Raw genomic sequence first — 12,683 nt, 5'->3', positions numbered from 1 at the left:
ATGATATTTAGACTGACTTCAGATGAAGAAAACGTCATGGGCATGTTTGACATCCTACCTCCTCAGGTACAGGGAACTGTCTGTAGACCTGTATGGCAGCCTGTTGGACTGCAGGGGAGGTTCCTGGCTGGTTGATGCACTTAATAACAGCAGAATGCAAAGCAGGGCGTGCAGCTCCCAGTGCAGCCACCATGTTACCAATGACCTGTAATAGATTACATTTATGTTAAAAGAAAGAAAAGCTGCATAGGATTTACTTGTAGGATCTCTAGAAGTAGAGGCAGAAGTTTTACATCTTGTATTTGAAGAGTACGTACCCTCAGGGAAAGAAAAACATGTTCCTGGTCACCTGTGCAATCACCAATCTGTTCAAGAGCATAATCAGCCACTGCCTGGATCTCACTTGTGACTCCGTCTGTTTCATACAGCCTGAGGTCATACCAAGAATCAAGGTATTATTTTAAGGAATTGGGAGATGCTTTTACATTTTGGTTTACATTTGATCAGTCCATGAATTCCCTAGGAATCTAACCCTATACCTTGGCATTATAATCTACTGTTTGAGCTGAAATTTATATAGTTCAACTTGCGCTGTATTGTATTTTCTTACATAAAACAATACCAAAGCTGTCCCTCACCTTCTCACAGCATTGCTGAGAGCATAGTAGATAGGTCTGCTTGGCTTGATCTTTGCCGTCACCAACATTTCCTTCACAAGGACTTGGGAAGCCTGTGGTGTAATTCCTATGGCGTATACAGCAGCATCCATTTCAAATGAAGACTTGTCAAAGGTTCTGATAATCTGCATGATAGCACTGCTGCATTTTGGGGTGCCGCATTGTAGCAAGGCCTGGTATGTTAAAGACCGAGAGATCTCTAGCGCCTCTGGAAGAGCGGCTCTCAGGGTTTCAGCTTCCATCTTGCGTATTACGGCTACAAGCTTGTAAGCCAAGTGGGCTCTCTTGCGTCCACTGTTGGTCTTGTAAAGGTCAGCAAGTTCCCTCAGAACAGTGAGAGCGGCTTCTTTATCCTGGATGGGGCTCATGTCAACACTGCGGTCTAGATGGAGGGGTTTCACGTTGGCTATATCTGGAGAAATTACAGCAGTGCATTATGCATTTGTTTGACTCTGTAAGCAAGTTATGAGTATTTGAAGTAAAAGTGGATTTCTGACTGTGGTCAAAGACTCTGTCATTGTTTTCAGTAACTCCCAATAGGGTCAAAACCTGTTTGCCAGTATTGGTCACTCCATGTTCTCCTCTGGACAAAATGAAAGAGACAAGTATCAGATGTGCATGATCATCCAGATAAACAAAATAGCAGTGATACATTTGGCAGATCTCTAAACAAAGTTTCTATCATTGATACTTACTTGTTCGAAAAGGGCACAAGAACATGCTTTTCGGTACAAATGGCAGAGGTCATGTGGTCCTGCTCTTTGTCAAACTTGTAGTTGCAGGTCTGGTTGCTCCTGATTAGCTGAGCGAGAGGATGGCTCTTTGGAAATAATAAAGACAAATGTCTTATGCTGGGTTCACACTAATCACAAAAAGAGCACATGTATTGCGTCACACTAGATAACTAGCAGGATGTTTTTTCCTCACAGAAATTTTGGAGGAAAAAAAATGGAGGAAATGGTGAGCATTCATAGTGAACACATCAAGCATTCCACATTATTTGCTCCGTCTGGCAGAAATTTCCCTCAATTCACGTTTTTACATGACTTTGAACACTATCTACTCACACAAATACTTAAATTTGCATTTGGATGGAACCCAGCATTAGACTGAAGTTTTACACAATGACCTTTTTCACATTTCCTGATTTCATACTGTTATCATGACAATCAGAAAAAGTAAAGAAATAAGGGCAGGCATATCAGTGAGCTCTAATCAAACTGACAATGGCATCCAGAAGAGGTCCTGGTAGGACAAACCCAGCACACCTCCCTAGGTAGGGACCAGGAGGCATCCAAAGCATATACCCAAGCCACCTCAACTGGCTTCTCTTGATGTGGAGGAGCAGCGGCTCAGAGGAATCAACCTTGTGAAGGAAACTCATTTTGGCCACTTGTATCCGAGATCTTGTCCTTTCAGTCATGACGATAGGAGAGAGTAGGAACTAGATTGCTTTTAAATGAGCACCTACATGCACAAGTTTAGTGATTTACATAATAAACCCCCAAACCAGCTCCATATAAGGGCTTTTTCAAAGCGTTAAAAAAGTTGCATAAATCAATAAGAGCTTCTCTAGGCAATCGAATTTTCCATTTCCACTGAGTGGTATGGTACGGTCCAGTTTGGTACGCTTTTATGACTGTTTCCACTGTCAAAAGGTACCAAAAAGCGAACTATTTGAGTGCCTTCTTGAAAGAGTACCTAGCATAAAAAGATACAGTACCAAAAGGCGGAGACCCAGACGCAGAGCTGAACGCTATACATCACTAGCTCGTTCACAAGCCACAAGAAAGAAAACAAAGGGCGATTTTTAAAAACACAGCCCAGACATTACACTGTAATAATATATACATGTAAGCCATGATCGTCGCCAAACCTTGTTGTCGTCTTGATGAACAGCCACAAAGCCAAGAGGAAGAGCACAATCTTCCCTGTGCCCTGTTTTTGTTTACAAGGTCGTCTAAAGCGTGAGTGTTTTCCCTTTCTCTGGAGAGCTCGCCTGCGTGTCTATATTTGAAATAACAAACTTCTTGAGCTGATGATAATAACGTGCGAACGTGTGATTATTGAAGAGCTTCTGACATTCGATCCTTTCAAACACAAGAGTGGCGCGCGAAAAAACAACGAGAAGCCGGAAAAAACAAAGGAGCAGATGATTCTTACAGCAATCTAAAGCATGAACAAACTGCCACTATTATCTTCACCTTTTGGACTATTATGAACTGGGAATGACAGAGTTACTCTCTAACAGGGGTTACACGTGCTGCTGAAGATTAAAGACAGATGAGAGGTTTGCACTGACTGTGGGCTATATTTCCTGTTATTTTTGAACCCAAATAAGGACTTAACATCTGCTGTGTGTAGTTTTACTGTAGTTGGTGACATATCAGAGACTGTAATGCCTGTAAGTGTTCAAATATGCTGCATTTATTTATTTAATATAATTACAGACGTTACAGTAGGCTATTTTGCACTTCATTGATCTGCAGTTATAATCAACTCATGTTCATAGAAAAGTTAGTAATAAACATTTATACAGTATTTCTGTGTATGAAGCATCTGTTTTGTGAGAAGTGCTTCTCATATGATATGTAAGTGACCTGTACAGCTTTACTGTAGACAGTTCCTCGAGCGAGAATGACGTCGACTGAAACTTTCTGTCGCACACCATGCCCACCATTGGTACCCTTTTGGCAGTGGAAACGCAAGACTGATAAAGGTGACCCGTACCAACCCATACAGTACCATACCACTCAGTGGAAACGGGTCTTAAAGCAACTGAAAAGCCTCCTTAGAGCATGAGCCAGAGTGCTTCAAGCTGAACCAAGTGTGCATCCAAACACAAGGTGAGACACAAGTCACATAAGAGAAGTGTTGTTTGGACCTCTAATTATATATATATATATATATATATATATATATATATATATATATATATATAAATATATATATATAAATATATATATATATATATATATATATATATATATATATATATATATATATATATATATATATATATAAATACATATATATATATACATATATATACATACATATATATACATACATATATATACATACATATATATACATACATATATATATATATATACATATATATACATACATATATATATATATACATATATATACATACATACATATATATATATATATATACATATATATATATATATATATACATATATACATATATATATATATATATATATATATATATATATATATATATATATATATACACATATATATATATATATATATATATATATATATATATATATATATATATATATATATATATATATATATATATATATATATATATATATATATATATATATATACACAAATGTTTAGATGTGATTGGACCTCTCATTATGTTGGATTATCAATTATTAATGTCTAGTTGCTTTTCACCTTATGCTTGTTGCACGCATGTGATATAAGTTGTGGAATTATTGTGTTCAATAAGAACTTTTTGTCAGATGTTTTTGTCTCCCCTTATGTCTTTTAAAGGAGTTGCAGCCATTGTGGAGTAACCGCAAATAGATAATAGTTTAATTAACTGTGACGGGCCTAGCTCTCAGAACTTACCAAGCCTGTTATGAGGGCCAAAGGACTGGTGTGGTCCTCGATAGGTCTGAACTTGTCACATCTGGACAGGTCTCTTTTGAGCGTGACTTCAGTGGCGGTGTCCTTAGTGTATTCAGTCATACACAGACCATAGATGCTGGGCTGGATAGGAAAGAGTCTCAGAGTCAGATGTGGATTATTAGGCATGGGGATCTTTCTTATGCATATGGAATGGTGGAAAAGACTACTGAAAAATCATCCTCAAGTAAAAGTACCATTACTTGCCGAAAAAGTGCAAATAGAGTCAAAGTATCTGTTGTAAAGACTACTCAAAGTATGATACACACTGATGACTACACTAGAAGCAATCACAGACAACTCAGTCAGGCTTGCAAATGGACAATAAAAGTGATGAGGAAATAACATAAGACCATGCATGGTAATGGTCAAAAGTATTTTAAATCATTTGTCATCCTAATGGTCTGTACGCTGATTTAAAGTGAAAGGATAAAAGAATAATAATTATGGAGGAGGGAAGGTTTTGGCGAGATGCACTTATTCTCCATGTAGTTTATTAACAGACCGTGTTTTTTTTCCTGTCCTCCTCCAGCAAAGGCACAGCGAGAGCAGAGATGATCCCCCTCTTAACGTTGAGGATGTTTGTTCGCTCTCCCTCCTCAGGGAAAAGCCTGATTTCGCCTTTCGTAACGGTGAATTTCAGAGTATTTCTGAACAAAGAGAGACAAGTTTGTTGAATATGACCATCTGATACCATCAAAAATGTAATTATTATTTATATTATGAGTTATAAATGATTATAATAATTATTATAGTCATCTTCATAATAGCAATAACAAATTAGCATAAATAGTATTCAATTAAAGCACAATCAATTTTGGTAAAACGGCATCACTAAATGTTCAGTCTTTCCTTTGGCTTAAGCCTCATTCACACTACAAGAGACTCACAGTGGCAAAGCGACAAGCAACCACTTATTATTAACGGAAAGTGAGCGACTTCCGGCAACCTCCATCTACGCTAGTGACAGCGGTCGACCAGGTGGGCGTGTCGAGCGACACGACAAAGTTGAGAATCCTTCAACTTTATGCAAATGAAGAACGAGTTTCTTGAGCGACAGCCAATAGGAGCACTAGTAGAGCTCACGTGATCCTCTCTCAGCTCACTAAGAGGCCGGTTCTCTTCTCCGTGTTGTAGAAATACACAGACGTGCATTTTCAGCAGGTCACCACCCAGGGCTGCCAACTAAGTTCGCAAGCTGCGTCATCACAAACATAGTTTGTTGATTTGCCATTTCCAGAATCCATCGTTCCAACAAACATTCGCAAACTGCATCGCAAACTTCCATGCTTGCAACTACACCTCTGGAGCTGTAGTTAGAAACATAGTTCCTGGCTGTTTCTATTCCTACTTATCACCCCTATGCCCTATTCGTTTAGAACAGGGGTCACCAAACTTGTTCCTGAAGGGCTGGTGTCCTGCAGATTTTACCTCCAACCCTAATCAAGCACGCCTGAACAAGCTATTCAACGTCTTACTAGGTATACTTAAACACCCAGGCAGGTGTGTTGGGGCAAGTTGGAGCTAAACCCTGGAGGGACACCGGCCCTCCAGGACCGAGATTGGTGACCCCTGCTTTAGAACGTTCTAACATTGGAACTTGGAATGATTAAAAGTAAAAAGCATTAAGATCGTCTCTCTTAGATGTTATCTGCTTTCAAACTATTTTTACAGTTTAGTTTTAGCGATCTTCATGTTTACAATTCGTCACCTTACATTTATAAATTGCTATCGGACATTTTTGTCAAAATTGAGTTATTGCCATATTCTTATTAAATGACAACTTATTTACATTATGGGATGTTTTTTATAAGTTGTTCACATGTTAAGACTTTTTTATTTAAACAACTGTTACACACATACTGTTCGCTATATGAAATGCAAAAACTTTGAAGCTCAAAATCACTCAGAAAGCAGGTAGAACCTTATAATTCCAAGGTGACGAATTGTGCTCACTTCGCAGTGCACTTTGAAAACATTGAAGTCATTTTGAACACAGCCGTGGCTCATGACGAAAGGTATAGGTGACCTATTATTTAAAAGCGGAATTTATGTTACGTCTCCAAAGCTTGTGAAAACAAAAAACACAGCATACGTTACTGCTTTTACTTTATAGTGGGTTATTTATTAAGCATCTGTACTGTAGAGGACATGAGCCTGTTGCTTAGAACATTTCTGCAGTGCTTTGCATTTGTCAAATTGTAAAAGTAGACTTTTCCAATAAATAAAGAAATAAATAAACAATATCCTACTTAATAATAATCATCATCATCATCATTAATATTATTATTAAAGTAGGATTTTATTCATTTCCTGATAAATAATTAATTTCAAGTTTCATTTCTTAATAAATTGCCTCATTGTTTATTAATTTATATGATTTATATATGACATTAGAATACGTGTCAGCTTTTGTAAGTGATTTTATGTTTTAGAATAGACTATGTAATGTTCTCAATAATATTAGGAAGGCAAACACAGGCTCTATATGTGCTGTTTACATATATTTCAGTTAATATGGAAAGCGAGTGCATGTTTTTACCAAAACTAATAATGGATTTTATTTTAAATGTGTGTGTGTGTGTGTTTGTGTGTGTATAAAACATACCTGTCAACATTGGGATGTGAAAATAAGGGAAATGCCCACCATAATAAGGAATTCCGCCGACCTGAATATTATTATTATTATTATTAATTATGTGTATATGTCTGTTTAAACACGCACCCAAAACCCAGAATAATCAGTTTGGGAAACAGCGTCTATTTATCACTATGGAGCGCGTCAGCTGACAGTCACGCACTGCTATATGACTGTTTTGCGGATTGCGTGTGAAGGGGGACGGCACCTGTAATGAAAAGGAAAGTGAATCCTGCCGTTTTTATATTCATTTCATGCCCAAACAAAGCGAAAGCACAGAACAGACTCACATTTAAGAGTAAAGGGCGGCCCCTGGTGGTTCGGCGGTATGGGTGGCTTATAGGGAGTCTCGGTTTATTTGCCACCCTTCAGAGAAAGACTGAAAATACGGGAGAAATACGGGAAAATACTTTTACGGGATGATAGTGGGATAGAACTGTAAAATACGGGAGAATCCTGGGAAAAACGGGAGGGTTGGCAGGTATGGTGTAAAACAATATAACTTGCACAAAGAAATGAAGGGGTTCTTCTCTAAAAACGTTGTTTTCACGACGTTTAGAACATCACTATGGGCGTTTTACGTTATAACTAACACGCTTCAAACGATGGATCTGCGACAGAGAAACTATGGGTTTTGGGAAACACTTGTCACTACATCACTCTTTTCTCAAACGATGCATCGTACTATGATAGTTCAGCTGTGAGTTACGTCGCACCCCAGAGCGACAGGCAGCTACAGAGTCATTGCTAGTGTGAATGAGGCATTAGTCCCTGATTTACTGATTTTAAACGTGTATTTACTTCTCCATGGCTGTTCTGAAGTCTTCAGCAGCCACAGCTTTTCCAAACACAGGGTTTCCATCCTCATCCACAGCAGTCACTTCACTCAGCTTACAGTCAGTGGTGCGCAAAATATATCTGTATGTATCAGCAACCGAAATCTCCACCTAAAACAAACTCGCACTGTAACAAACAGCAATGCGTTTAGTGTTGATGTGTAAATGGACTGATACTGTACCCTGCAGCTGGCCTTGGGGCCGTTGACCTGCTCGTTCAGAGAGTTAAGGGACTCGGTCTCGTAGAAATACTCATGCTTGCTGAAGGGTTTATATCTTCTGCCCACTAGAAGAAGCAGAGAACTCATTTAATACACATCACCCATATTAATAAATACAACTCTGAGTTTAAACAGGGATCAATTACTCAAGAATGGTGCTACTTCATTCTGAGTCGCTGTAGTACAAGACAAATGCATGTATTACATTAAAATACTGCATTACTGCTAATAATATTGATCGCAGCAGTTTTACCAATTTTAATATATTTTTATTCTTGCCAAACTAAAAGAAAAGACTTTTTCCAGAAGAAAATATAATATAAAACACTTAAACAAATTTCATTGCTCTGTTAAAAAGCACTTAGGGAAATATTTTTGAAAATTAATTACAATTTCACAGGGGGCATACATTTATCTTGTTTTTGAAACATCAAAGTACACACACTTACATTTAATGTTGTCTATGCTTAGAAAAACAGCTTAATTTAATTTAAAAAAACTTTAATCTAAATTAAAGTATCAACTTTGACCTGTAGTAAAGCTGTAAATGCATTCAGAAATATACAATTTCGAAACATTTGATCATTTTACACCTTAAGTGAATGTATCTCTAATGTTTAGAAATGTCTACTACAGAAAAATATGGAGTAACATTTGTAGTTCCAAGGTTGGTCAAGAGTTGTGAAATGTGATGGCAGTGAGTGATGTAAATATACTCACTGGACAAGACGATGAAGCTGAAAAACAGCAGCAGACAGAGTTTACGGTCAGCCATGACTGTGGTCAGTCAGTGTGCAGATGTCCAGTCAAGACATTTATAGCAATGGAAAACTCACACTCCAAAGTTCAAAAAAATCAAGAGCCAATCCATCTGAATTCAGCATTGATTTCCCCGAAAGTGGCAGACAGAACAAACAGATGGAGTTTGATGATAAACATTAGGCTCAAGAGAGTAAACACTACCATTCAAATGTCCACCATCGACCTGACTTGCACTGATTTGTTATTTGTCTTAAAAGTTTTCGTTTGTTGCAATGTGTTGTCTTTGCATTCTGGAAGGGTCCAAAGAACATATATGGCCTGACAGAATCAGAATACAAATGGTTTTATTTCAGCCTCATTGGTTGAAAATTACAGACCAGTCTCTCTCCTTCCTTTCGTTGGCAAAACACTGGAAAGAGTTGTTATTAACCTAATAGCACACATTTATATCTCAATATAACCTGCTGGATGCAAACCAATCAGGCTTCAAATCTGGATGTTCTACTGAGACTGCACTACTTTCAGCCCAGGCTCAGGCTGAAAACGTAGTCTCGTGGACTATTTTTGCAATTTCTGTTTTCACGAATCCATGAGATGCCGCTGTGTGCGTTTTTTTGGATCTCAAATGTCTCTGAGGCCGCTGTTGAATGACCGTCAGTCTGTCTGAATGATTGACTGTGCGACCGGCCAATCAGCTGACCCACCCTCCTCCTTGCCTAAACCCAACCAATTTTACCGACTGACCCGCCCGTCCGCTTACTTCCCTAAACCCAACCAACAATTTACAAAAGCCGTCCGGAAAAAGAAAAGCCTTCGTCTGGTTTTTACCACGTTTTCAGATTTTACCACATTCTCACCCTGTTGTTGACTTGTTTGTTTTGTTTTTTGGATTCTGTTTTTGTCTTTCCTGATTTCTGGAACCGCTCTTCCCTGGACTTGAAACTGGTCCTCGTCCTAGTGGTCAACTTCTTTCTGCGTCTCAAGTCCGCCAACGTACACGAAGAGCTAACTGGACAAACTGGTTGTTTTTAACCTAATTGCACACATTTATATCTCAATATAACCTGCTGGATGCAAACCAATCAGGCTTCAAATCTGGATGTTCTACTGAGACTGCACTTTCAACCCAGGCTCAGGCTGAAAACGTAGTCTCGTGGACTATTTTTGCAATTTCTGTTTTCACGAATCCATGAGATGCCGCTGTGTGCGCTTTTTCGCATCTCAAATGTCTCTGAGGCCGCTGTTGAACGACCGTCAGTCTGTCTGAATGATTGACTGTGCGACCGGCCAATCAGCTGACCCACCCTCCTCCTTGCCTAAACCCAACCAATTTTACCGACTGACCCGCCCGTCCGCTTACTTCCCTAAACCCAACCAACAATTTACAAAAGCCGTCCGGAAAAAGAAAAGCCCTCGTCTGGTTTTTACCACGTTTCTGTTTTTACCACATTCTCACCCTGTTGTTGACTTGTTTGTTTTATTTTTTGGATTCTGTTTTTGTCTTACCTGATTTCTGGAACCGTTCTACCCCGGACTTGAACCCGGTCATCGTCCTAGTGGTCAACTTCTTTCTGCGTCTCAAGTCCGCCGACGTACACGAAGAGCTAACTGGACAAACTGGTTGTTTTTAACCTAATAGCACACATTTATATCTCAATATAACCTGCTGGATGCAAACCAATCAGGCTTCAAATCTGGATGTTCTACTGAGACTGCACTACTTTCAACCCAGGCTCATGCTGAAAACGTAGTCCCGTGGACTATTTTTGCGGTTTTTGTTTTCACGAATCCACGAGATGCCGCTGTGTGCGCTTTTTCACATCTCAAATGTCTCTGAGGCCGCTGTTGAACGACCATCTGTCTGTCTGACTGGCTGAATGATTGACTGTGCGACCGGCCAATCGACTGACCCACCCTCCTCCTTCCCTAAACCCAACCAATTTTACCGACTGACCCGCCCGCCCGCTTACTTCCCTAAACCCAACCAACAATTTACAAAAGCCGTCCAGAAAAAGAAAAGCCCTCGTTTTTACCACGTTTTCAGATTGCACCACATTCTCACCCTGTTGTTGACTTGTTCGTTTTATTTTTTGGATTCTGTTTTTGTCTTTCCTGATTTCTGGAACCGCTCTTCCCCGGACTTGAACCCGGTCATCGTCCTAGTGGTCAACTTCTTTCTGCGTCTCAAGTCCGCTGACGTACACGACGAGCTAACTGGACAAACTGGTTGCGGCGGGAAAGCCCTCCACATGGAGGTAAGCGGACAGCCGGTAAGCGCGAAAAGGAACGACATCATACCGCCGCATAGCGTTTGTTTAAAAAATTTAACCTCCGGCTACATAATTCGCAGTCTCCAGAAACATCCACGGGACTACGTTTTCAGAATGAGCTTGTGTTGTCTATTTTCAGTCACTGAAGCCCTGTGGATTGCCAAAGCAGGTTTCCAAATCATCCATTCTGCTTTTACTGGGCCCGTCTGCTGCTTTTGATGTAGTGAATCACCAGATTCTGCTGTCCACCCTCTCCTCAATGAGCATCACTGGAACCTCACTCTGCTAGTTGGAGTCTTATCTCACCGGTAGATCATTCAGGGTTGCCTATAGAGAGGAGGTATCCAAAGCTCATCAGCTGGCCACTGGAGTACCTCAGGGATCTGTTCTTAGTCCCTTACTATTTTCTATTTACATATCAATAGGAACCATCATCCAATCGCATGGTTTCTCTTAGCATTGCAATGCCGATGACACACAGATCTATCTTTCATTACATCTGTATGAAGCCAAGGTAGCTGCTGGGATCTCGCACTGCCTGAAGAATATCTCAGCTTAGATGAAAGACCATCACCTACAGCTTAACCAGGCAAAAACTGAACTTCTCGTCTTTCCTGCAACACCACACGTACAAGATGATTCCTCAATCCAGCTGGGATCATCCACCATTACCCCATGTAATTCGGTAAGGAATCTTGGAGTGAATCCTGGATGATCAGCTCTTCTACACACCTTTTAGTTATTTTACTTAGTCGAATTTGAAGATGAAAGATTCTGCAGATGAAATATAACACAGAAAACGCGATTAAAACATGTTCCAGTGGGCGAGATATTAATTAACAGTCATACAAACATCTCAACCGAAGCCTCTCTACTTGGCGGTTGGACTCGCGCATCCATCATGTTTGTAGTTTGTTTACACTTTTCTCCCGCGTTTGTAGTTCTAAATCGAATTCACGTCCTACGTGCAACGTATTGTGGGTAATATCAGCGGTTAGAGTATGGGCGCTTCTACACTTCGAGTTTTTACCGGATATAGTAAACCATATAGGAACCTTTGGCATACTCTTTTCAACATACTACGATTTGGGACATACTAATTCTACTTTCAAATACTATTTAGGACAGATAGTATGCGAATTGGGACGCAGCACGTGTAATATTTCAGCTCTTCTTTTTTAATAAATCTGCAAAAATGTCAACAGCTCTGTGTTTTTCTGTCAGTATGGGCTGCTGGGTGGACATGGCTGCAATATAACAAAGAGTGGAAAATGTAAGGGGGTCTGAATGCTTCCCATACCCACCACTGTAAATACATCTAGATGGTTTATGTGCAATATGTGCATTGTTGGCTTTTTGAACTGTACAAATAAAAAATTTAACTATATAAATATTTGTATTTCTTATTGGTAAAGTTATAACTTTAGAATTTGTATTGTTTACTTCATTTACCACTTATTTAAATGTCATTCGGTGTTCGTGTGCTGATATGTGTGCACTGTACAGTACCCTGAGCTCCTGAAAAAACACACAAAACGTTCCTTGTGTGTTTGCGCACACTCGGCGTATGAAGCTCTTTCTGATTCTGATAATTTACACAT

General features: G+C 39.4%; 1 protein-coding gene across 1 annotated transcript in view; it reads right to left on the bottom strand.

Annotated features, from left to right (window-relative positions):
• apobb.2 (apolipoprotein Bb, tandem duplicate 2) overlaps positions 1 to 9,067 on the bottom strand; it is a 33,408-nt gene extending 24,341 nt beyond the window's left edge. The window contains exons 1-10 of the mRNA XM_056481126.1: positions 8,771 to 9,067; positions 8,012 to 8,115; positions 7,795 to 7,940; positions 4,861 to 5,005; positions 4,299 to 4,439; positions 1,373 to 1,497; positions 1,175 to 1,260; positions 639 to 1,089; positions 318 to 429; positions 59 to 205 (exon numbers count right to left, since the gene is read on the bottom strand). Coding sequence (XP_056337101.1) covers positions 59 to 205; positions 318 to 429; positions 639 to 1,089; positions 1,175 to 1,260; positions 1,373 to 1,497; positions 4,299 to 4,439; positions 4,861 to 5,005; positions 7,795 to 7,940; positions 8,012 to 8,115; positions 8,771 to 8,825 — 1,512 coding nt within the window. The 5' untranslated portion in view covers positions 8,826 to 9,067. The remainder of the gene's footprint in view (positions 1 to 58; positions 206 to 317; positions 430 to 638; positions 1,090 to 1,174; positions 1,261 to 1,372; positions 1,498 to 4,298; positions 4,440 to 4,860; positions 5,006 to 7,794; positions 7,941 to 8,011; positions 8,116 to 8,770) is intronic.
• Positions 9,068 to 12,683: the final 3,616 nt, after the last annotated feature.

This window comes from Danio aesculapii, chromosome 20 (assembly GCF_903798145.1).
Source record: "Danio aesculapii chromosome 20, fDanAes4.1, whole genome shotgun sequence".
Taxonomy (NCBI): Eukaryota; Metazoa; Chordata; class Actinopteri; order Cypriniformes; family Danionidae; genus Danio; species Danio aesculapii.
Note: the sequence above shows the minus strand (reverse complement) of the source record. Positions and strands in the feature narration are given on the sequence as shown.